At 43.8% G+C, this 26612-nt stretch overlaps 1 protein-coding gene across 2 annotated transcripts in view; it reads right to left on the reverse strand.

Annotated features, from left to right (window-relative positions):
- Positions 1–2479: 2479 nt before the first annotated feature.
- LOC127624262 (laminin subunit alpha-4-like) overlaps positions 2480–26612 on the reverse strand; it is a 66128-nt gene continuing 41995 nt past the window's right edge. Inside the window, exons 32-40 of one of the 2 annotated variants that reach the window (XM_052099005.1) lie at positions 24637–24790; positions 24368–24552; positions 24049–24238; positions 21119–21274; positions 14276–14432; positions 13430–13560; positions 5425–5518; positions 5037–5156; positions 2480–2718 (exon numbers count right to left, since the gene is read on the reverse strand). In XM_052099005.1, coding sequence (XP_051954965.1) covers positions 2573–2718; positions 5037–5156; positions 5425–5518; positions 13430–13560; positions 14276–14432; positions 21119–21274; positions 24049–24238; positions 24368–24552; positions 24637–24790 — 1333 coding nt within the window. In that variant the 3' untranslated portion in view covers positions 2480–2572. Of the gene's footprint in view, positions 2719–5036; positions 5157–5424; positions 5519–13429; positions 13561–14275; positions 14436–21118; positions 21275–24048; positions 24239–24367; positions 24553–24636; positions 24791–26612 lie in introns of both variants that reach the window. The other variant, XM_052099004.1, reaches the window with a different exon arrangement.

Here is a 26612-nt window from a genome sequence, read left to right on the forward strand (position 1 = left end):
TTTATGTGTGTAGCTATAACAGTCCACTGCAAATAATGAATGTATTTAATCTCTGGATTGTCTGTTTTACATTAAACACAACCTAATCATAAATAGCTGTTTTTGTATTTCCAAACTCTGGAACTATCTTACATATGTTTGTTAAAGCCAATAATGCATTTATTAATTCACATTTATTTATTATTTTCTTTACAATCCTCTACAGCCTGTATCAAAATTGTATTTTAAATCAAGTTTATTAATATCCTTGCTGATAACCCCACCCTAGCTGGTCTTCGAGGCTGGTTTTATATGGTTTTGAAGTTACAGCCAGCATATTATTATTTTTAAATTCTATTACGTTCCACTGTTCTTATGTTGTCCACATTATGAACTGAATGTGAGACGTTTCACTGTATTCAAAGATTTTTGCTTTCAGTCCATCATTACACCCATTTTTCAATTACTGTACATACAGATACTATTTGAATATTATCATTCAAATCAGCTTTATTAAATACACAATGAAGCAGAAAATCAGCTAGTCAGATAAAGCAGTGAGGAGCTCTTACTAATTCTGCAGTTTATAGTATGTATACTGTGCACATTAAGCACATTTTCTGTTTGGATACAGTACCTCCATAACTCACATTTGCAAAATGTACAATGCAATGTGCTTAACTTGTTCTTTGATATCAAATGTTAATGAATCAGTGATCATTTTAGCCACAATTTTAACCATTTAAAATAATTGAATGAATTTAAAATGCAAATAGTTTCTATTTCCAAGTTGATAGCTGGATTTGGAAGTGAAGAGTTCATGTGACAACAATGTAGTATATTAATTTTGATACTTGAAATTTTGATTGTGGAATAATGCTGCCCTCTTGTGCCATCTGTTTTATCCTACTTCCCACTTCTGAAGTGGTAATTGCCAGTATGTTGTGTTCAAATGTTTTGTTATCAGAAAGAACAGGAAACATGGACAACGGGTTCATTCATACATATTTCTTGAGGAACTTTTATTTTGACACCATAATACATAGGCCTATTTCTCAGTTAGCTTGCTGATGATAATGGAATATTGGTCAAATACAAGCTATTTTCACAGTTTAAAAATGTAAAGCATGCTTCAAATGGTTGCTGATATAGATAAATGAATATGACCGAAACGGCAAGCATTAACAATTAGCACAACGTATTTAGAAAAATGATTACCTCTCATTCTTAACATAAACCATACTCTCCTCCACCATGTTAAAAGTTTACATCTCCTCCCAACTCGGAAAATCAGCTATCAACAGGGACTAAAAATGGTTTATAGAATTATTTTTTTACAGAACGTTACCAAAAACGGGAACTAAGTCGTTTTCAGTTGTTCTGGAGTAAAAACTTTATTTTTAATGCCGGTTAATTGTTCCAATAACTTTTTCATGAAACCAATGGCCAAAGGGTTTATCACAGTAAATTTCTGGAACTACACTACTTCATTTTGCCTGAAAAAATACGAGCTTTGATTCTAAAGGAAACTTCTGCATCACACATTTCTTTGACCATTGTGGATGTAGCATTCTGTGACTGAAGACCTTTTTCACAACTATGTATAATTACTCAATGTACGGTTAATCCAGATGCAAGGAAAACATTATTAGAAGTAAAAAGTAAAATTTTCAGTTGTTTCCAAGTCTTCACTGAATTATTGTTAGATATGATGCATTAATACAGATTTGATGCTGCTGTCTTTTTACTTAGATGCAGATCTACAATAAAAATTAAACTGGAATTAACTGTATGCTTGTTATGATTTCTATGCTGATATGCTTATTTTCACTTATTTTGGTGAGACAAGTGACTTATTTTGGGCATGTTCTTCCAGACCACATTGCTTGAATCTCTTGCGAGATCTGAGAACACTGCAACTGGTATTTCACCCACCCTTAGCTCACAGTACTGCCATTTTAAAAATAACATTATTAACCATTCTTTTATTTTGTTCTAACAGGTAAACATTTGTAAAGTAGGCTGCAGAACTTCCGAATTAAAAATTTTTTGCTCAGAATGAACCGAAATGAAAAACATTTAGTTTTTAGTCCCTGGGTATCAAAATTATATTAGGGATCATTCATGTGCATCTTCCAAGAAGGAATCTCATATTTACGCTAATTCAGATAGCATGTGAAGGCAGCATAATACCTACTGTTTCACTTGTCTTTTTTAAAAAAAACAAAACATTATGCAGTATTCAGTAAGTATAGTAAGATAATATTCCATTCCAAACATTATTTTTCTCTCTCACTCTCTTACTTTATGGCTTTGTAATTGTTTTGCAATTTTTACATTCAAAAAAGTATCAGTGTTTTGATGACACAAGACTTTATATTGGACCTTGACCTCAATTTAAGATCTTTTAGTGTCAAGTTAGTATAATGATTGCATTGCTCGTTATTTGCAGTACATCAGTAAAATATAAAATAGCCTTAAATAATGCTAAAGAGGCATGTTAGAGACATCAATGCTGCTTTATACTTTATTGGTAGATAAGCATTAACAAAGGTTTGGTTCTGTTGCTGTTGAGACCCAGAGTGGAAGTCGCTCAGGCAGCAGGACAGGTGCCCACACCGACTGCACCGCTGACCAAGGCCGCTTTACTGAAGCTCACAGGAGACTCGTTCACAGACAGGTTCCTTATGCAGCCTGTGTAGCCCCTCCTGCTGAGGAGACTCTCAGGCAACATGGAGGCTGGAGCAGAGAAAAATGTAAAACAGTTTGTAAACTCTGTCACTTTAAGATTTACAATCCATAGTTATTGACACTGGTTTGGGAACAGATAACTATGAAACACCAGTACATGTACACATGTACACATCACACAATTTTTATTTCATTCATTGTGTTTTCTGGAACGCGTCAAAGCAATTCAAATGAAACGCAATACGCTTAACATTGCATTTGGACACTTACGTAGAGTTTCTGGCCTCACACTAATGAACTACTGTACAGGTAAAACTCAAAAATTAGAATATCGTGCAAAAGTTCATTAATTTCAGTAATTCAACTTAAAAGGTGAAACTAATATATTATATAGACTCATTACAAGCAAAGTAAGATATTTCAAGCCTTTATTTGATATAATTTTGATGATTATGGCTTACAGCTTATGAAAACCCCAAATTCAGAATCTCAGAAAATTAGAATATTGTGAAAAGGTTCAGTATTGTCCCCGCGACCCTGTACACAGGATAAGCGGTTGACGATGGATGGATGGTTCAGTATTGTAGGCTCAAAGTGTCACACTCTAATCAGCTAAACACCTGCAAAGGGTTCCTGAGCCTTTAAATGGTCTCTCAGTCTGGTTCAGTTGAATTCACAATCATGGGGAAAACTGCTGACCTGACAGTTGTGCAGAAAACCATCATTGACACCCTCCACAAGGAGGGAAAGCCTCAAAAGTTAATTGCAAAAGAAGTTGGATGTTCTCAAAGTGCTGTATCAAAGCACATTAATAGAAAGTTAAGTGGAAGGGAAAAGTGTGGAAGAAAAAGGTGCACAAGCAGCAGGGATGACCGTAGCCTGGAGAGGATTGTCAGGAAAAGGCCATTCAAATGTGTGGGGGAGCTTCATGAGGAGAGGACTGAGGCTGGAGTTACTGCATCAAGAGCCACCACACACAGACGGGTCCTGGACATGGGCTTCAAATGTCAAGCGTCTTACCTGGGCTAAAGAAAAAAAGAACTGGTCTGTTGCTCAGTGGTCCAAAGTCCTCTTTTCTGATGAGAGCAAATTTTGCATCTCATTTGGAAACCAAGGTCCCAGAGTCTGGAGAAAGAATGGAGAGGCACACAATCCAAGATGCTTGAAGTCCAGTGTGAAGTTTCCACAGTCTGTGTTGGTTTGGGGAGCCATGTCATCGGCTGGTGTTGGTCCACTGTGCTCTATTAAGTCCTGAGTCAACACAGCTGTCTACCAGGACATTTTAGAGCACTTCATGCTTCCTTCAGCAGACAAGCTTTATGGAGATGCTGACTTCATTTTCCAGCAGGACTTGGCACCTGCCCACACTGCCAAAAGTACCAAAACCTGGTTCAATGACCATGGTATTACTGTGCTTGATTGGCCAGCAAACTCGCCTGAGCTGAACCCCATAGAGAATCTATGGGGCATTGCCAAGAGAAAGATGAGAGACATGAGACCAAACAATGCAGAAGAGCTGAAGGCCGCTATTGAAGCATCTTGGTCTTCCATAACACCTCAGCAGTGCCACAGGCTGATAGCATCCATGCCACGCCGCATTGAGGCAGTAATTAATGCAAAAGGGGCCCAAACCAAGTACTGAGTACATATGCATGATTATACTTTTCAGAGGGCCGACATTTCTGTATTTAAAATCCTTTTTTTTTATTGATTTCATGTAATATTCTAATTTTCTGAGATTCTGAATTTGGGGTTTTCATAAGCTGTAAGCCATAATCATCAAAATTATATCAAATAAAGGCTTGAAATATCTTACTTTGCTTGTAATGAGTCTATATAATATATTAGTTTCACCTTTTAAGTTGAATTACTGAAATTAATGAACTTTTGCACGATATTCGAATTTTTCGAGTTTCACCTGTATATTACTTGGAAGAATTGTTTGTTGTCTTTATTATTATTATTAATTAATTTAATTATATATTTAACTTTGCTGTGTTTTATTATATGTGAAGTGATCACTCAACTCATTTGTCCTCATTTCCAAGATTGTGGTGACTTGCCTAATTTTAACGTGAATCTGAGAAGGCACGTTTAATAAAATTATAATGTTATGTATAATTATATTTTTGGAACACATGACACATTTTAGTTTCATGACTTTGAATTTTTTGCTAATTTGGCATATTACCATGCAATTTTCTTGTGTCATGATGCCATCTTGTGGTGTGTACATACATGTGTGATGTTGGTACGCTTTGAGGTCGGAAGTGAGAATTTAGATTTTCATTTTAATCCCACCTTTCACTTTGTTTAGACCGTGACAATACTGATCATTTTCTCTGATGTGAAAAAAAACGACTGACCTGGGGCTCCTCCAATAAACACTGGAGGGCTGGTGCTCTCTGCTGTTTGATTAACAGGCCCCACAACTTTATTCCCCTTTGAGTCCACATCCAGCTGCACCACGTTTCCATTTCTAATCACTGGAAAGCAAAACAATCAACAAAAGCTTAATGTTAGCATTGCACTAGTGAGTAGGCAATGAGCATGTAGTACACAGTGAGGTTGACATGTTTCACAGGGAACTTAGGGAAGTTTGATGATTTGAAAATCTTAAAGTACAGGATAGATACCAAGAAGTATCATAAAAAGGCAGGCTATTGCTAATGCATTAAGCTGTTTCTCAAAATTACACAATAATACAATGCTTGGAGGTTTTGTAGTAAAAGTTTATTCATTTTATGTCTCTACCTGTAATCTTGTGCCAGTTTCCATCACAGATTCCCTGTCTAGGAGACACGTGTGTGGAGAACTCACGAATTCCATTATTTACCACCACAAACACCTAAAAATATGTACAAGTAAGTATTATTATTGTTTGTAAAAACTCAAATAAAAATGTATTAACAGTATTAAACATTTAAACACATTCACTTTGGCAGCCCTAAAATACTGAAACTAGATAAATCTAAGGATACGTTTACACGACAACGATGTACTAAAAACGGAAATGTGTTTCCTTTGCGTTTTTAAAAGATTCATGTACAGACAACAACGTTGTCAAAATAATCCCCATTCACACAGATCTGCGAAAACAACTAAAAACACTGTATTAGGCATGCCAGGCAATAGTTGGCGAAGTCACCTGTAAAGTAGCACTACGTGCCTTCGCACATAAGCATTGTTCCACAGAGCAGTGAATACAAGCAATGAAGATGGCGAAAGCTTCGAGCAATTTTGTCAGGATGGACGATGAGGTTGCTTTATTACTACAAGTGCCCCTGGACTATAAAGCACGCCACCTTTTTAAGGACTCCAGCTGGTGATCTCATGTTGGTCTCTTTGCCCTGGAGGTAAGGAACGAAGTTCTCGAAATTCATGCCTATAGGCTGAACACGTAATACGCTTGTGAATGACGTCATCGTTTTCACAAATTAGCACTTTTGCATGATTACACGGAGACGACAACGGCATCATTTTCAGAAACGTACACTTTGAAAAGCGTTTTCAAAAAATTTCATTTTGAGGCACAAAAACGGCATTGTCGTGTAAACGAACAGCCAAAACGCATAAAAAGTTTTCAGTATTTAGTTAAAAACTTTGTTGTGTTAACAGACCCTAAATTGAAACTATTAGGGATGGGATGATATGTTTACCTCACTATTCGATTCAATATATGATGCGAGGTTCACAATTTGATATAATCTCAATTTAAAATCATAACACTTTTTTTTATTAATGTTTGTGCAAATTTCACATTAAAATTTCTTATCAAAATATTGTTTTTAATACATTATAAATAATCAAAGTTGAAATAAGAGTTTCTCATATATTCAATAGGCCAATAAGAAAAGAGAAGTTACTTCATCTCTTATTAACGAGAGAGACGTCTCGGTTTTCAGTGATCTTGTTAAATTTTTAATGGGCTTTAAAGAACAATAAAGGGTATTAAAAGACACATTTTTCAATGACTGGAATGCGGGACCTCATCTTTGATGGATTTTTCAGGTATTCCAGTACTTACATTTTTAAGAACTATATTCAAGCAGTTTAAGCACTTCAAGGACCTTGTGCGAACGACTCGGTTACTAACGTAACCTCGGTTCCCTGAGAGAGGGAACGACTATTGCGTAAGTAGCTTACGCTATGGGAAAACTCTGTTTCTCGAGAAATATTGAAGTCTTTATGTAAAACGCATTGCAGCTGCACAGCAGACAGTGATGAGCGAGGCAGCTCGGTCATTGGCTGTGCTGCGGCAACTGCTCGAACCAATGACGGGCGATGAACGCGCCACCAATGGGGCGCTCGCCAGCTCATAGCCTGCTGAAATTAGCATATGAGGGCTATATAATGAGCATCCCGTCATTCCGGTTCTTTAGGTTCAATCGACTGAAGCGACTGACCAAGCACAGGCACGGCAGCTTACGCAATAGTCGTTCCCTCTCTCAGGGAACCGAGGTTACGTTAGTAACCGAGTCGTTCCCTTATCGAGAGGTCTCTCCTATTGCGTAAGTAGCTTACGCTATGGGAACCCCATGTAAAACGCCGTGCGTGCTGACTTCAGCTGTATAAAGCCAGAGGCAGGTGCCTGAGCCTTAAAGCAAAGTGATTATTCCACAAGCCGGCCAGAGGCGAGCTATTTAGTGGGGTATGACAGAGCCCTTACCTACAAGGTGGGGCTCCTTGTACTAAACACAAGTACACATCTTATGTACTGAGTTTTTGTGTACTGGTATGCATAATAAACCCTCTAAGTCGGTCAGAGACGGACCTTATAAGGGAGGAGATAATGCCCAGCATGTACATACTCCAGCTCATTCCACAGTCAGACTGATAGAATGTTGGAATGTAGTGAGGGACCTGTAGGTTATAAAACCTGATAAATGTCGAAGGCGAGGCCCAGCCTGCCACAAATATCTTAAATGGGTATCCCACTCGACCATGCCCACGAGGAGGCCATGCTCCTCGTAGAGTGAGCTTTGACGCCTAAGGGGCATTGAAGGCTCTTGGCTTCATAAGCTAGCGCTATAGCATCCACTATCCAGCACGATATTCGTTGCTTTGAAACAGCGAGACCCTTAGTTCGGCTGCCAAAGCATACGAATAATTGTTCCGTCTGTCTGAACAGGGCAGAACGTTCCAAATATACTCTGAGCCCTGACCGGGCAGAGTAAAATTGCGTCGCCTTCGTCTGCTGAGGGCGATAGCGCTGCCAGAGATATCACCTGTGCTCTGAAGGGAGTGGAGAGCACCTTAGGAATATACCCGTGCTTTGGCCTAAGGACAACTCTGCAGTCGTTAGGTCCAAATTCCAGGCAAGCAGCTTGATGACAGCGCGTGCAGGTCAGCCCACTCTTTTAACTGAAGCGAAGTGCCAGCAAGAGCGTGGTTTTGAGCGAGCTGCTTGAGGTGCACGGTTCGGAGAGGTTCGAGCGGGGCACCTTTGAGTCGCCCAGGACCGTGGCCAGGTCCCAGATCGGCACCGAAGGTGGGCGAGGAGGGTTCATCCTCCTAAGCCTCTTAGGAAACGAGCGATCAGATCGTTTTTTCCTAATGAATGTCCTTTATCAGGACTGTGTGACGCCGCTATGGCAGCCACATAGACTTTGAGCGTGGAGGGTGTGCGGCCCGCCTCCAGCAGCTTATGCAAAAAGGCGAGTACGCACGGTATCTCGCACGTTTTGGGGTTCAAGCTCTTGGTATCGGGGCGGGGATGAAGAATCATCCCGCTGGCCTGTCCAAGGAGGTCTTGCCTCAGCGGAATCGGCCATGGGGCAGATTGCATCATCTGTACCAGCTCTGGAAACCACGTCTGGTTTTTCCAGAGTGGGGCTACCAGGAGCACTGCACATTTCACCTCCCTGATCCGACTGATGACCTGAGGCAGTATCGCGATCGGGGGAAAAGCATACAAGGGCGGCTCGGCCAAACTTGGGCGAGCGTCCGTGCTTTGAGAAGAGAGGGCAGTCGCGGCGTTTTCCTTGGAGGCGAACCTCCGCCTGCCAAAGGTTCAGCCATAACCACTGAACCGTCAGAGGGTGGAGAGACCATTCTCCTGGGAGAACTTTGTCTCTGGATAGCATGTCCGCTCCTTGGTTCAGGGCGCCTGGCACGCGTCGCTGCTCTTAGCGAGCGCAGGTGGTGTTGTGACCATAGAATGAGCTCCTGGCCATAGAGTGCAGGGAGCTCGACCTGAGTCCACCTTGGCGATTTATATCACGAAACTACCGTCATGTTGTCCGTTCGGACCAGGGCGTGTTCGTTTTGCAGGTACGGAAGCAGGGCTCTGAGAGCCAAGGCGACCGCTTTCATTTCCAGACAGTTTATGTGTAGGCGCTTTTCGGGTTTGACCAAAAACCGGAAACAGACCTGCCCTCGTAAAGGGCCCCCATCCTATTTTGGAGGCATCTGTCGTGATCATTTTTCTCCGCGTATTCACGCCCAGACTCACGCCGGTTTGATACCATTTTATGGCTTTCCAGAGCGTCAGGGCTTTTATACAGCCGTGATTCGCTCTGATCAAAAAGTGGCCTGAGCGCCACGGCGTGAGTGGGGACGCGGCTCTTGAGCCAGCGCTGGAGAGGACGCATGTGCAACAATCCTAGCTGGAGTACAGCTGATGCCGAGGCCATGAGGCCGAGCATTCTCTGAAATCGTTTGACGGGCGTCGCGCACCGTTCTGAACGATGTTGCAAGGCATCGAATAAAGCGCAGCTCTGATGAGAGGCGCTGTCATCTGCACTGAGTCTAGCACTATTCCCAGAAAAGAAATATTCTGGCTGGGGGATAGCACGCTCTTTGCAAAATTTATTCTCAGACCCAGGCATTGTAAATGGCTGATAGTCCAAGATCTGTGTGTCATTAACTGAACCTCTGATTGTGCTATGATTAGCCAATCGTCGAGGTAATTCAGTATCCGCACTCCCCGCTGTCTCAGGGGGGAAGTGCTGCATCCATACATTTCGTGAATGTACGGGGGGCCAATGATAGGCCGAATGGTAGTACTGTGTACTGGTATGACTGTCCCTCGAAAGCGAATCTCAGAAAGGGCCTGTGATGAGGCGCTATCGGGATGTGATGTGTTTGGTTGTTAACATTCTGAACGAGCGAATCATTAACGCTTTGTTCAGATGTCTGAGATCCAGGATGGGGCGAAGGCCACCGTCCTTTTTTGGGACGAGAAAATAGCGGCTGTAAAAACCTGCCTCGCTCAAAGAGGGAGGAACAGTTTCTATAGCGCCCTTCTCTATCAGTTTGAGCACCTCGGTGCGTAGAACATGTGACACATCTTTCCTCACTTTCGTCTCGACCACCGCTGAAAAGCGGGGTGGTCTCTGGCGAATTGAAGTGAGTATCCGTGTTTTATTATGTTCAAAAACCCATTTCGGCATGTCGGGGATTTATTTTTTTTTTCCCAGGCTTCTGCTCGCGACAGATATGGGCTGAATGCCGGCTGGGGTGTGTCGCAGTGACGTATGGGCCCGCCAGCAAATCGCTTTGTGCTAACACAGAATCTACGGCTCTCAGAGGCGCAGGTGCTGCTGAGCAGCTGTATTGAGTGCCGAGTGCAGAGGTGCGTGTGAGAGTACAGGCACATGCGCTATTTCCGAAATGCTGACAGCATGAGTGCTTGAAACTGTATGAACAGTGTTTTGAAGTGGAGGTGCATTCATCATACTGGGCACGCGCGCCACGTTCATAAAGCTTTCCGCATTTAGCGGGGAGTTTCTTAGCTCGCGCATTACATCTGTGATGTTTGCGGCATAGCTGTTTGAAACTGTGTGGGTAGCTGTGTGTAGGGGTGCGTGCAATACAGCAGGCACACGCGCTACACTTATAGCACTTCCCGTTTTTACTGGGGAAGTGTTTATAACTGTGGGAACAGTGCTTGTGTGTAGTGGTGCATACATGACAATAGGCACACGATCTACATATTTGAGACATCCAGCCTGAGCTGGGGAGGTGTTTGGCACTGTTTGGACAGTATTGATATGTGGGAATCGCACTTTAGTGTGGACATGTGAACCCTTAGTGACACAGGCAGAAAATGACTCTTTTGGTGATTTCTGTGTGTGTGCCGTGAAACGGCGTTTGATTGCAGGTGAGCGAGTTTTATGACTGGCCCATTGACTGCTGTATAGACATTTCCAACCGCCTGTAAGGGGACTGGGTAATGTTCTAATGTTCTACACTGAGCTTACAGCTCTCAGAGGCGTCTGTGCAGCTGAGCAGCTTTGTTGAGTGCGTGTGAGATTACAGGCACGCCGTTATCTCCGTAATGCTCTGCAGAAAGAGCCGGAGAAATGTTAGAAACTACAGTGTTTACTGGTGGGGGTCCATACATAGGCACGCGCCACTTCCATAAAGCTTCCGCTCTTAGCGGGAGTTTCTTGACCTGGCGTCACATCTGTGATGCTTCGCGGCTCTGTTTGGAACTGTATGGCCAGCGCTTATGGGTGGGGGTGCATACTGTGGTAGGCACGCAGCCACATAAAGCTTTCCGCATTTAGCGGGGAGTTTCTTAGCTCGCGCATTGCATCTGTGATGCTTGCGGCATTTAGAGAGCTGTGTGAAACTGTATGGGTATGTGTGTGTAGGGGTGCGTGCATGACAGCAGGCATGCAGCTATACTTATAGTACTTCCCGCTTTTACTGGGGAAGCGTCTATAACTGTGGGAACAGTGCTTGTGTGTAGTGGTGCATACATGACAGTAGGCACACAATCTACATTTATGGGTCAGTCCAGCTGGAGCTGGGGAAGTATTTGGCACTGTTTGGACAGTATTGATAAGTGGGAGTCGCACTTTAGCGTGGACACGTGACCCCTTAGTGACACAGGCAGAAAATGATTTTTGTGTTTTCTGTGTGTTGCCGTTAACACGGCGTTTGAGTGCAGGTGAGCGAGTTCTGTGACTGGCCCATCGACTGCTGTACAGACATTTCCAGCCGCCTGTAAGGGGACTGGGTAATGTTTAACACGTTTTGCTCGCTGCTGCTGAGGCGGTCTCTTCCATGCTGGTGCCCGCGCTTGTGTCCGCTGATGTCGATGGCGCGGGGTCGAACGAGCCCGGCCAGTCATTGGATGCAGCGTCAATAGAAAGAATGTCATCCTTTCCATCGTCGTCCCCTGGCGCGTCGAAACGAGACGAGACCCACCGCTCTGTTGGAGGGGTGCTGGTCCGCTCTCGTGGGCGGCGGGGAGATCTCTGGTAGCGGTGAAGCACGCGGGGACTGAGCCGGCGTGACGTCACTGAAGTCTACGTGCTCTGGCATCCTCGGTGAGCGGCGCTTTTTCTTGCGCGGCTCGAACAGAGGTGGCAGCACGGTGGCAGCCGGCTCGCTTGCGGTGAAAACGGCAAAGTGTGCGCGCAGCCCGGCGAGGCCCAGTGAGTCGCATTCGGGGCATCCGCCCTGAATGAGTGCAGCTTCTGCGTGGTCTGGTCCCAGGCAGCGAGTGCAAATGATGTGATGATCCCCGTCAGGAAGAGGGCCTCTGCACGAGGCGCAGGCTGAAAGCATCTGAAACAACGCCTTAGAAACATCACTCTTTTACTTAAAAAGCGTCGCGAGGCGGCGCTTGCAGTAAAAGGATATGCTTAGTAAAAGGATATGCGATCGCGCGCCGGATGGCGTAGCAGAAGGCTTCAGGCGGCTGAAGGTGCCGGCGTCCTCTTAGCAGTCCCGCTGTAGCTTTTCAACGGCGCGAAAGACTCCAACAATCCGGAGGATCCAGCGAAGAGAAGGTCTTCGCTGAAGGAGATTAAATCTAAAGAACCGGAATGACGGGATGCTCATTATATAGCCCTCATATGCTAATTTCAGCAGGCTATGAGCGCTGAAGCGGGCGCCCCATTGGTGGCGCGTTCTAAATCGCCCCGTCATTGGTTCGAGCAGTTGCCGCAGCACAGCCAATGACCGAGCTGCCTCGCTCATCACTGTCTGCTGTGCAGCTGCAATGCGTTTTACATAAAGACTTCAATATTTCTCGAGAAACTGAGTTTTCCCATAGTGTAAGCTACTTACGCAATAGGAGAGACCTCTCGATAAGGGAACCCTGTAAACGGTATAGGAAATAAGCGTAGTGGGGTAAAATCAAGTGATAGAGAGATTATGATCTTTGACAGGTCATTATTTTTATGATGGGTCATTAATTTTATGATCACATGGACAAAAATGAATGTTGCATATTTTGAAATATTTAGTTTTGCCTCAATATGGTTTGTCTTTTTTTTTTTGGTTCGTGATATATCGTCCCATCCATAGAAACGATAGAACTGAAAAATGCTAAAGCTACATTTAAAAATAAAAGCTACAATTACTCTGGTACAAGTTTTAAGAATTTGTTCTGTATTAAAGGTGAACTAAGTAACTTTTTGCTCATTCAATCTTGGATTTACAGTGACATCTAGTATTCACAATCAGTCATGATTCATTTAATACAAGAGTGAAAGTGTCAAATAGCAAGATGGTTACTAAGATTAGGCGAGTAGTATTCAGCTGGTCATGTGATTCTAAAAGGGTTGCCCCATGTAGAATAAAACAGCTTTATAAGGTTGCTCAACTAATGTGAGTGGTCAGGATTTTATACATATATTTCAAAATTACAATTAATTTATTTAGAAGTAAAACATTTTTAATGGGAAAAAACACTAATTATTTTTGATGAAATAATAACCACTGCAATTCTCTTTTTTCACAGAACTTTGACCACAATGCATAAGGAGGTTTTAAAAGATCTCAGATATGATCTTCAAACCTGGCTGTGATAGATGTACATGGTAAGATACTCCTTCTCTCCAGTGAACATATGCAGCAGCACTCCAGATGCCACGCGGGGGCGCACCTCCATCACCAGCTCAAATCTTTGTCCAAATGTAAAAGAGTCATCTGCAGGTCAGGTGAAAAAAAGCATGGTTTACATTAGGATACTATCCCTGGATCTGTTTGTAAGCACAATATGACATTCATTCAGACAACAAGAAATATGATTCTTGATTGGCAATTGTGTGATTGTATTTAGTTCATCTAAAGTGGATGCTGAAATTGTGTCCTCAGCTGAGCTAGTCCAAGTTATGTGAACGTGTAACCCCTTGACCACCACAGTGGGGTGTGAAATTTCTCTATGCATATTCAACAGCTGCAACTCTTTTTCCCAAGACCTTGAGGTTTGTTTGAATCCTCTTCAACCTCTGCACCAACCAACCAGATTGCTTCACCATGGTAAGATCAGGCATATCTCATTCCTTTTCTCTCACAGGAGCCTCTGTCTGTCTATAGTTCTAGCTTATGTTAAGGGTTTGCAAGGTTTTTTTGGCTTGTACCTCAAAATGGCAGATGATATGAGATGAGATAATGTTTTTAGTTTTTTTTTCCACATAGTGCAAAATAGTATATATTGACTGAAACTGTATTTCCCCTTTAAATCACTTTTCCATGAATGTCTCTGAGGAACAAATAAAAAACTTAAATAAATGATGTGGATAGACTCATCAGGGCTCACGGAGCCATTGTCAGAATACTGTCTTCTCTTTCTCAGAAATAAAGCATGGGTTTAATTAAGGGAATATGAGAGAGAGAGTTTTAGAGCTGCATCGTATTTTACCCAGGAGCACATATCCTCCCTCCTCAGTAAAGTATGTCCCAGGTTCGGAGGGGCCCTCGTAGCAGGGTGTGACCCCAAAACGGTGGGAGGCCGAGGTAAACCAGCGTCTGTTCAGTTTGAGAGACTGCACGCAGCCCGAGAAGCTAGACACAGATGTCTTCTAGAGGAGAAAACAGCAGAGTGACAATGGTCATTTGTTTGTCAGCCCTATGTTTACAAATAATTTGCCCATTTCCGTGCTTCTTAAACTCGGATCATGCAAAACAAACAAACAAACAAACAAACAAACAAAAAACACTATTGTATAAGACAGGTCCAGCTAATGCACGTGCACATTCTCATGTTAACTAACAGCAGACGTGACTATAAAAAATGTTGATTGGCTCTTTTTCCTGTAAGGCGGGAGTTTCTTTTCACCCATCATATTGGGCATTCCAATTTCTCCTATTCATTTTAATACAAGTGATCCCTCTCAGCTAATCTGTCTCTGGCTAGAAGTGTTTACATTCACATACTTGCAAACAGTATGTTTCAGGAAATTGAAGGATGTTTTACTGTACGTTGTTATGAACTGATTATGAAGCTAAACACAAATAAAGTGTGATGAAACTGCACTAGTGGACGAGCACAGCGTGTGTAAACCATTCGGTCATCACCAGCAGTTGATATTGAGGTGCAGATCAATGCAGGCAGTGCATGTAAACGCATCACCTTTGCGTGTGTCATGCAGCATAGTTGAGCGGATGATATCCATTATTTTTGTATTTTATTTGTTGCTTTTGGCTTTCAGAACAACACATGATGTAAAAAAAAGAATAAGCAATTAATATTTCAGATTTCCAATACAACACACACGCTACTAAAACACAATGACGGTGAATTAAACTACATAAAAAAGAAAAACACATTGTGGCAGCGGGGGCGTGGTCAAGCGCCCGTCCGGGAGAGGAAAGCGGTAAGGGCGCTTACACCTGAGCTAAATTATGCCTAACACCTGTCTCTAATTCCAGTGAGCACAAGGAGAGCGGCATAAAAGCAGACACCGAGCCTCCAGTCAGGGGGAGATGACAAGCCAACTCAGTGCACTTGATCACTATTGTGTATTGGAAAAGAGAATTAAAAGCTTACCTGTTGCTGAACACCTGTTCCCTGTCCTCCTTCTTGTGGGAAACGTTACACTGGTACCGAAACCCAGGATTTGTTCATCCAAGTATGGAGATGGGTCGCCCCGTAGAGTCCTCCCAGCTGACGGAGATCCTCCAGTCCCTCGCGGCACTACACCAGAGCCACCAACAAACCCTGCTTGAGCTCCGGCAGGACCAGGATCGCCGGTTTGTTGAGATCATGCGGGCTCAGGCAGAGGACTGGCACGCCATCCGGAGCCTCCTCAGCCAGAAGGCCGCGCCGGCCACAGCCGCGACCCCGGACACCCGGTCCACGCTGCCCCCGCCCACGTTACAGAAGATGGGGGTAGCAGACGATCCTGAGGCCTTTCTGGATTTGTTTGAGCGAACGGCAGAAATCTGGGGCTGGCCGCATGAACAATGGGCAGCCCGCCTAGTTCCTCTCCTGTCCGGGGAAGCTCAACTCGCGGCTCAACAACTGCCGGCAACTAACCTCCTGGCCTATTCAGACCTAAAAGAGCCATTTTGCAACGGGTCGGTCGGAGCCCGGAAGAGAATCGTCAGCTCTTCCGGGGCATGAAGTTGGAAAAGTCCGGTCGCCCGTTCGCATTTGCCCAACGGCTCCGGACGCCTGTCGGAGGTGGCTACTAGCGGGGACCGCGACGTCGAGGGTGTTATCGATCAGGTGGTACTGGAGCAATTTAGTCAGCGGCTGCCCCGAAAACGGTGGAGTGGGTCCAGTGCCACCGCCCGGCGTCGCTGGAGGAAGCCGTTCGTCTCGCAGAGGACCATCTGGCGGCGATCCCGAGGGCGGACGAGCCCTCTTCTTCGTCTCTCTCTCTCCCCTTCCCTTGTGTCTGCCACTGCCCTCGCCCCTCCCCTTTGGTCTCTTCTTCTGTTCTCTCCCCAGGGCCCGTTCCTGCCCCGCGCAGGCGTGGAGGGTTCCAGAGACCAGCTTTCCAGCCTTGGGAGAATGTACCCTCCCACTCCCCGTCTTTCAGCCGCTCTCCTCCTCAGGTGGGGGCGCCCGCCAGCACAAGTGCGGCCGCAACGCCTGGGCCGGCCTGTTGGAGGTGCGGAGACCCGGACCACTTCCGGGATCAGTGTTCGCTGATGGAGGTGGGGACGGTGGTGCGGGTCTCCGACGTCCCGCAGGCTGCCCCTTATCGGGCTGGAGCATACCTGATTCCGGTAAGGATCAGGGGGGGTATTTACCAAGCTTTGCTGGATACCGGCTGCAATCAGACCACCATCCACCAACGCTTGGTTCAACCCGGGGCTTTGGGTTTAGCTAAACTGGTGAGGGTGAGGTGTGTGCATGGGGATGTTCACAAGTATCCCATGGTGACTTTGGTGATTAAATTCAGGAAAAAAAAACATAGTATGGAGGCAGCGGTTAGTCCCCGCCTCACCCATCCGCTAATCTTGGGTAATAATTGGCCGAATTTTAAAGATATTTTAGAGGGTATTTGTGCGGATGGGTCCTGCATAAAGAGGTGTGCGGTGTGCGATGCTTTGGCAGGGGAGGCGGAGCCGGGGCCGTCCTCGGCTGCTCGGGATGACGAGGAAAGGGCGAGGTGGCCGCCCTCCTCTCAGGGAATTCCCTGAGGGGACTTCCCTCTAGAGCAGTCGCGGGACGAAACCCTTAAGCATGCTCTTGACCAAGTGAGAGTAATTGATGGTCAACAGCTCCGGCCGGGCATCGCCATTTCATACCCATATTTTGCCATGATTAGAGATCGGTTATATAGAGTGACGCAGGACGCTCAAACAAAGGAGGAAGTAACACAATTATTGGTTCCACGGAGCCGCCGGAAATGGTTTTCCAGGCGGCTCACTATAATCCTATGGCCGGTCACCTAGGGGAACGGAAAACACTTCTCCGTCTAATAGCCCGTTTTTATTGGCCGGGCATTGACGGTGACGTCCGCAGGTGGTGTGCGGCGTGCCGTGAATGTCAGCTGGTAAACCCACCGGCCACCCCAAAGCGCCATTGCGCCCTCTACCATTAATCGAGGTCCCCTTCGAAAGAATTGGGATGGACCTCGTCGGGCCATTAGAACGGTCAGCACGCGGACATCGCCGTGTTAGTCCTAGTGGATTACGCGACGCGATATCCGGAAGCAGTGCCTCTGAGCAACATCTCTGCACGTAGTGTTGCGGGGCACTCTTCAAGATAATCTCCGGGTGGGGATTCGAAAGAAATCCTCACCGATCAAGGCACGACTTTTATGTCACGAACACTTCGCGAACTTTACGAGCTCTTGGGCATTAAATCGATTCGCACTAGCGTTTACCATCTGCAGACTGATGGCCTAGTGGAACGATTTAATAAAGCGCTCAAGAACATGATTCAGTAAATTGCATACCGATGACGCTAGAAATTGGGATAAGTGGCTAGACCCCTGTTGTTTGCAGTACGAGAGGTCCCACAAGCCTCCACAGGGTTCTCCCCGTTTGAGCTGCTGTACGGGCGACGCCCCGTGGTGTCCTTGACGTCATCCGCGGCGTGGGAGGAGGGACCTTCTAATAGCAAAAATGAAATTCAGTTCGTTCTCGATCTTAGAGCAAAACTCCACACACTGGGGCGATTAACACAGGAGAATTTGCTCCAAGCTCAAGAACGCCAACGCCGGCTGTATGACAGGGGTGCTCGGCTACGGAATTTGCACCGGGGATAAGGTACTTGTATTACTCCCAACATCGAAGCTCTAAATTACTCGCCAAGTGGCAAGGACCCTTTGAGGTCACACGACCAGTAGGGGATCTCGATTATGAAGTTAAACGTACCGATAGAGGGGCGCACGTCAAATTTATCACCTCAACCTCCTGAAATTATGGAGGGAGGAGGCGGCCTCTGTGACGTTGGCCACGGTAGTTCCGAGAGGGCGGAGCTCGGACCGGAGGTAAACAAAGACTACAATCTTAACACTCCGGTTACTTGTGGAGACCAACTCTCACCGCGGCAACTCACAGAGGTTTCCGAATTACAAAAGGAATTTCGCGGATGTGTTTTCCCTCTACCGGGCCGTACAAACATCATACAGCACCACATCGAGACCGAGCCGGGCGCGGTGGTGCGTTGCCGCTCTATCGCTACCCGAACATAAAAAGAAAATAGTACGGGAGGAATTAGATGCGATGCTTGATATGGGTGTAATAGAGGAATCCCACAGTGATTGGTCCAGCCCGGTTGTTCTTGTTCCCAAGAGTGATGGGTCTGTTCGATTCTGTGTGGATTACAGAAAAGTCAACGCGGTGTCTAAATTTGACGCGTACCCAATGCCCCGTGTTGATGAACTGCTCGATCGGTTAGGTACTGCTCGATTTTATTCGACCTTGGATTTAACAAAGGGTTATTGGCAGATCCCTTGACACCAATGTCCCGTGAGAAAACAGCCTTCACAACGCCGTTTGGATTACACCAATTTGTGACGCTTCCTTTCGGTTTGTTTGGGCGCCGACCACGTTTCAGCGACTCATGGATCGGATCCTCAGACCTCACACCGCGTACGCCGCTGCCTATTTAGATGATATTATCATTTATAGCAATGATTGGCAGCAGCACATGCAACATCTGAGGGCCGTCCTGAGATCGCTGCGGCGGGCGGGGCTCACGGCAAACCCTAAGAAGTGCGCGATTGGGCGTGTGGAGGTACGGTATCTGGGCCAGGTGCGTCCCCAAATTGATAAGACCGCGGCGATTGCGACTTGCCCTAGACCTAAGACCAAAAAGGGGGTGAGGCAGTTCCTGGGGCTGGCTGGCTATTATAGAAGGTTTGTGCCTAATTATTCGGACGTCACCAGCCCGCTGACTGACCTCACTAAAAAGGGGGCTCCAGATCCGGTTCAATGGTCGGAGCAGTGTCAACAGGCGTTTATGCAGATTAAAGCCGCACTTTGTGGCGCTTCTTCATGCACCTGATTTCTCTCTCCCTTTTATTTTGCAGACGGACGCTTCAGACAGAGGGCTGGGGGCCGTACTCTCGCAGGTGGCGGAGGGAGGAGCCCAGTGCTGTACATTAGCCGGAAGCTCTCTTTGAGGGAAACTAAGTACAGCACCGTGGAGAAGGAGTGTTTGGCCATCAAGTGGGCGGTCCTCACCCTCCGGTATTACCTGCTGGGGCGGGCCTTCACCCTCTGCTCGGATCACGCCCCACTCCAGTGGCTCCACCGCATGAAAGATACTAACGCCCGGATCACCCGTTGGTACCTGGCTCTCCAGCCCTTTAAATTCAAGGTGGTCCACAGACCAGGGGTGCAGATGGCTGTCGCCGACTTTCTCTCCAGAAATGGGGGGTGGTGGGCAGGCGGATGGTGCCCGGCCTGAGTCGGGCGGTGGGGGTATGTGGCAGCGGGGGCGTGGTCAAGCGCCCGTCCGGGAGAGGAAAGCGGTAAGGGCGCTTACACCTGAGCTAAATTATGCCTAACACCTGTCTCTAATTCCAGTGAGCACGAGGAGAGCGGCATAAAAGCAGACACCGAGCCTCCAGTCAGGGGGAGATGACAAGCCAACTCAGTGCGCTTGATCACTATTGTGTATTGGAAAAGAGAATTAAAAGCTTACCTGTTGCTGAACACCTGTTCCCTGTCCTCCTTCTTGTGGGAAACGTTACACACATAGTACGGTAAAATGTCAAAAAGTTTGCCAACCCTTGTTTTAGGTAATCCTGCTAAACTTTGCCTATTATATAAACTCTAGAGGTACTAGTTAGATGCTGCTCCAGAAGGTACTGAAACCTTGTTAGCTCAGTTGGTACAGCATGGGTTTGAACCTCACTTAGGGTTGTAGCATGTACTGTATGTTTTGCATTTCAGAATGCAACGCCACAATAAACTGAGCTAGAAGCATTTGAGATCACATACTTGCGTACAATGTTTTTGGGGGTTGGAGTTGTAAGGCTCTAAATAAGACTGAAAAATGTATGAAAATAATTTATAGGTAATCCTGCTAAAGTTGGTCCCTTAACTAAAAACTTGAGGTACTGAGTTAATGAGATGTAAACTGACACATGTAGAAGCCTGGCTATCTCATTTGGTAAAGCATGTGACTTTAATCTCATGGTCTTGGCTTCGAGATTCACGTTGGGCGATAGCTTTAACTAGCTTAAACTGTACGATGACAATAAAAAGCTTAACTAAACTAAAACATAAAACTTTCCCAAGGTTTACTCAAGGTGTAACAAAACAAGGAACAGATACAATCATTTATCACTATCAACAGACATGTTCTATGTGCTTGGCAGTGATCTGTGAGGGTAACAGCGCAAGTGAGTTACTCTGGTGCAGCTGCTTGCATCCCAGAGCGCTGTCCACCCCACAGGCTTCACTAGAACTTGAGAGTCCATGACTGTGAAAGCTTTCACACAAAATTCCAGCAAGCTATTAAATACTATTTTCTTAACCTGCAAGAACACAAGATATTTCATTAGGTTTACTGTGACAGGGTGCTACAGCTTGAGGCATCGGAATATTTAGTGCTCTTCTACAGAGTTCATTGGGTCGTGCTCGTTAAGCCGTGTTTGTAGAACGCCTCTTGGGCAACAGATTTTGACAGATGAGAAGTGTCATACTGTGATAACAAAAAGCCTAACACTCCCAAAACATGGTTAATATAAAATGATTGACAGCTCCTGTGATAATTAAAGTCATAATTCCATTAGAATGATTTGCTGCACCTAGGGGCATGAGAAAGTACCTTTGTTTGGGATCACTATACCTGAATGTTTTTCTGAGCCCGTTCAGGTGGCACCCCACCTACATAGAGAGGATCGTGGACTAGCAGTGAGATGTTTCCACCTGGAGCTTTGTCCTCTAATACTGTTAGACCATCAATTATCAGTCTGCCCATATTCCCATCTCTGATAAGGACAAACTACAGAGAGAGAGACAGACAGAGACAGATAAAGAGTGTCATAAACAAAGAGTGTGTAAGAGCGATATAGGGCAAACTAAATGTCAACACTTAGTATTAACTTGAAGAACATATTTTAAGACTGACAAATCCAACAAATGAACATCTCGGCATTCAAAAGCGGCATCACACTTGCCAACTTGAAACAGCTGGATTTTGGTTGTGGTAGGCCTGCCACGATAATTACGTTATCAACATATCGAACGATATATGGACATGACCTCGATATTGCCCATTGTATTTACATGCATGTTTGTTTACATTAGAATGAATGTCACTAACATTTTTGCCAGTCACGCTGCGTCTGTGCTCTCATCCGCTCTGTGTCGGAGGAGGGCTCAGGCAGCTCCACACACAACACACACACACACACACACAGTGGACAGCGACAGGTGAAGATTATGTCTTACTTGAAGCTAATAGTTGTTTTGAAGTTGTTTTTCCTGATGACTGCATAATTCCAGCCAGAAGGTTTGGAAGAATAAGTACAAATGGACTTGGTTTCAAAGCCGCATTCCAGAGCTCCGGTGTGGGAACATTTTGGCATTAAGCCGAATGAAAGGGGAGATCCCATTAACGTGAAGGAACCGTTATGTCGACTTTGTTTAAAAACAGTGACAATGAAAAGTGGCAATAAATGGAATTTTACATTAAGTTGCCTGATTGAAACCTTAAATTATTAAGTAATAATAAGTAATTCCAGTTAACATTTAAACACCTTTTACATCTCTCATCTTCATCTCTCTGGAGCTCTTTCTGACATATACAGGTATTCTCTGCCATGTGAATCAGTCAATTTTAATATGTAATAATATACAAACATTTAAATAAAATGGTAATATAAACACTATAATATTAGCAATATACATAAAATGAAAATATATTATCTGTCTTTAAAATACATGAAAAAAACATTCTCCATAATGAAATTGTTAGGAATTCCTTGTCTTGTTTCACTGTTGCCCTCTCTCTGCCATTTTTGTCACTTTTGCATTCCATAGTTTTCACTTTTGTCCCTTGTTTAGCTCCACTGTCTCACTTGTCATTGTTTAAGACTACACTTCCCAGAATCCACCTGCCATCATCGCTGCCATTTTGTTCATTGTTTTCACCTGTGTCTCATTTGTATTATCACTCCCTGTGTATTTAAGCCCTGCTTTTGTTCACTCCTTGTCGTTCGTTGAATGTTGTTGTTAGCCTGGTATGTGTTCCCTGCCCGTGTTTTCTAGTTTTATGTTTTATTTCCCCATTGAGGGTTTTTCCTTTGTTCCCGTGTTTTGTGTTTTGCCTGTTTGTTTACTTAATAAAGTTGAACTGCGATTGGATCCGCATCTCCTCGTCTGCTTCGCTGCCTCCATTTGTAACAGAAATCTACATAATCTAAAAAAATAATGTAAAAAATAAATCTTAGAACTATAATACTATACTATATGTTTGTTTCATGCGGTTTTGAACATACCAGAAATTTTGAACACATCCAATTTTTTTTATTTAATAACTAAAATGCTGGATCATACAACCATCAAGTAAATTTTTTTTTAATTATTTATTATTTAAATAAAAAAAAATACTTGTTTATGTAAAAGTAATTTTAACAAATACTATTAATTTTCATGTCATGAATATTATGATTTTTTTTGTGGGTTGTTCCATCTGACATTTGATATCCTGCTGGAACATGCCAAAAATCTCTGTTTTTTCAGGGATGTAAGACATGTTTCTAGAAAGGACATGTTAATTGTAAAGGTGTGGGTTTGTTGATTAATTTTTATATGTTGATAAATCTTCAATCTTGATAAAGGTTTGCAGTTATGTTATTTGTCAACGAGCCACATACAGTATTAAATGTATAATTTATAATATTTTTCTCTCTGGACAAGTAACATTTTTAGTAAATGACCAATTTACTTGTCCGAAGGACAAGCACATCACAATGCTTAATGTTGATCCCTGTAATCTAAAAGCTCATCTAAAACAACCATTCCATCCAGTTTTCCGAGCTGGAAACAAAAACCTCAGTTGGAGATGAAGAGGGGCCTTTCAGACTACAATTTCTTTTGACATTCCGATTCCAATGTCTGAATTTTCTTAAGAATTAAAAGTTTTTTTTGCTCTTTGAAATGGTGTTCCTGCATTATTATGCTATTATATTATCATTATATCAGTGGTATAAAATGGTCTTTAAATGACAATAATATCGTTTATCGCAATTATTTCCGGAACAATATATCGTCCAACAAAATTAGTTATCGTGACAGACCTTGGTTGGGGATGTCACACTTACTGACTGTTGCTGAACTTTTGCCTTCTACTGTTGGAGGTTTTAAGAACATAAGGGGTGACATATTAAACAACTTCCTCTGACATTTCTCTCCATTTCCCTGTCACTTATTGCAATGCCTCATTTTGACAGTAATTCAATAGGCAGATTACTCTGTGAATTACATGACTCTGTGATTGTAGGTGATTGTGTCTGTCTCTTCAGGGCTTGCAATAAAAAGCATACTGTATGGTCACAAATAGATGTAATGGGAAACGATTATACAAATGAAGCTAACAACTGAAAAGATACTTGTGGTATGCCAGTATTAAGGTGAAGTATAATTTGACATGTGGGCTTCCATGTGTTTCTAACCGACCATTATTTCTGCAATTCCTTTTGTTGGAGCTAGTGGCAAGGATTTTACAAGTGACATCTTTAAATTCATGAGTGAATCTTTTGTTAGCTTCCTTACATAATGCCACTGTCCATCGTTGTATTTCTCTTTGGTTCTAATTCTGACGCTGTTTTGGCCTGAGCCAAAGGTGAACACAAGTCTGCCATGAGTGAGGAACAGAGCCATGAAGTTCTGCTCAGATTCGTCAGCCAGGTAGAAGACGAGACCAAATGCTGAACTTGTCTTCAGAGACAGAGAAAAGTAAGATCTAAAAGAGATGGAAAAATGGAGATCACTGTTAATTAAGTTTTGTCATTTGAACTAATGGGATTCCTGGAAAAATCAATAGAGAATAATATAGTTAAGTCCATTTTCAATCATGAGCACTGGTACTCACTCATCTCTGATAGCATTGGCAATGCCTGTGTACTCATGGTGGCTGTGAGCGAAGCCTCCATAGTAGTGGGCATTGTGGGTAACTCTTGGGCGGGAGGACAGGTAACAGGAAGCATCCTCTGTCTCTGGAACATCCAAAGGATTGCTCTTCAAGCTATGTGGTAGGCTGGGCTCATTCCTGCCCACCTGAGAGCAGCAAACATAATGTTTAAGTATGCATATGCATAATTACACACTGTATCTATGTATTTCTGTGCATGTCTGTTGCACCTTGCGGGAGTGCCCTGGCCTTTGTCTGGAGGAATCTCTGCTATCTTTATTGAGCAGAGAAGCTGGGGGTCTCTCCAGTGGGCAGTCCTGTAGTGACACCTGCACATTCTCACTGTATCGCTGGAAATCTTCTGGGTCTATATCTCTATCCTGCCTGTATTATACACACACATGGCACACTTCCATAAATGACCACAGACTTAACCTATTGTTGAAAAAAAAGATGAAATAAATGTCTAACTCTATTGGAAGCAATTGTGAGTTCAGTCTCACATATGCTTCACATGAAGTGCACTGTTTTGTGGCATGCAGAGTTGCTGCCTGTGAATGGTGTTCCAAATCAGTTACATATGATGTAGGACTTTGCCAATACAATCATATATCATGATAATTTTTCTCCTGATATTGGACTGATACTTGTGATCCCTGTATTAATATATATTTTAATCTATTTGTGCATTCAAATCATGTCTATCAGTTTAATTATGAAGTAACTCATCTAAAGTGTAAACACTGTGACCAATATTCCTCAGTGCAGTTGGAGCCGCACTGAGGCAATCAGTGTAAACACAAAATACAGTTTTTAAATAATAATTTTATTTATTGAAGCAAAAAAGTTGTCTAATACCAACTGGGCCTGTGTGGAAAAAGTATTTGCCCCCTTTGTTACTAAATCCCCAAATCTATGAAACTGCATTGATAATGGGGTTCAGCTGGACTAGACACACCCAGGCCTGATTAATGTCAGCTCTGCTCAATCAAATCAACACCTACATAGAACTGTTTCTGCAGCATGAAGTTGGCTAAAAGGTCTCACTCAGTAGCACACTATGACAAGGCTGAAATAAATTCCAGAAATGATGAGGAAAAAGGTGTTTGAAATGCATCAGCATGGGAAGGGTTAAAAAGCTATGTCAAAGGCTCTGGGAGTCCAAAGAATCACAGTGAGAGCCATTATCTCCAAATCGAGCAAACTTGGCCTAGTAGTAAACCTTCCCAGAAGTGGCCAACCTTCCAAAATTCCTCCAAGAGCACAGCGACGACTCATCCAGGAAGTCACAAAAAAAAAGCTAAGGACAACATCCAAGGAACTGCAGCCCTCTCTCACATCAACAAAGATTACTGTTCTAGACACTAGCCAAAATGACATGCATGGAAGAGTGGCAAGGCAAAAACCACTGCTTACCCAGAAGAACATTATAGCTCATCAGAATTTTGCCAAAACACACCTTGATGATCCTCAAACATTTTGAGAATTTTCTGTGGACTCATGAGTGGAACTGTTTGTAAGACAGGTGTCCCGTTACATTTGGCATAAATCAAACACAGAATTCCACAAAAGGAATATCGTACCTATGGTCAAGCATGGTGGTGGTAGTGTGATGGTATAGGAATACTTAGCTGCTTCAGGCCCAGGACAACTTGCAATAATTGAGGGAAACATGAATTCTGCTCTGAATCAGAACGTCTGGTCTTCAGTCCGTGAGTTGAACTCAAACGCAATTGGATTATGCAGCAAGACAGTGATCCAAAGCATAGGAGGCAGTCCACCTCTGAATGGTTCAAAAGAAGCTAAATTTAAGTTCTGGAGTGGCCTAGTCAAAGTCCTGACTAGAACCCAATTGAGATGCTGTGGCAAGACCTCAAAGACTTGAAAAACCTCCAATGAACCTCCAGTTCTGAAAAGAAGAGGGAGCCAAACTTCCACAAATGTGTTGTGAAAGACTGATCTCTAGTTATCGGAAGCGCTTGGTTGCAGTTGTTGCTGCTAAAGGAGGCACAACCAGCTATTAAGTTTAAGGGGGCAGTAAGTTTTTCACATGGGAGATATAGGTGTTGGATAACTTTTTGCTTCAATAAAAAATATATATTTGAAAACAGTATTTTGTGTTTACTCAGGTTTCCTTTTTTTATGTTATATCTCGTTTGAAGATCTAAAACGATTCACTATGGAAAATACACAAAAATAGAAGAAA

The sequence above is a fragment of the Xyrauchen texanus genome, chromosome 30 (assembly GCF_025860055.1).
Source record: "Xyrauchen texanus isolate HMW12.3.18 chromosome 30, RBS_HiC_50CHRs, whole genome shotgun sequence".
NCBI lineage: Eukaryota > Metazoa > Chordata > Actinopteri > Cypriniformes > Catostomidae > Xyrauchen > Xyrauchen texanus.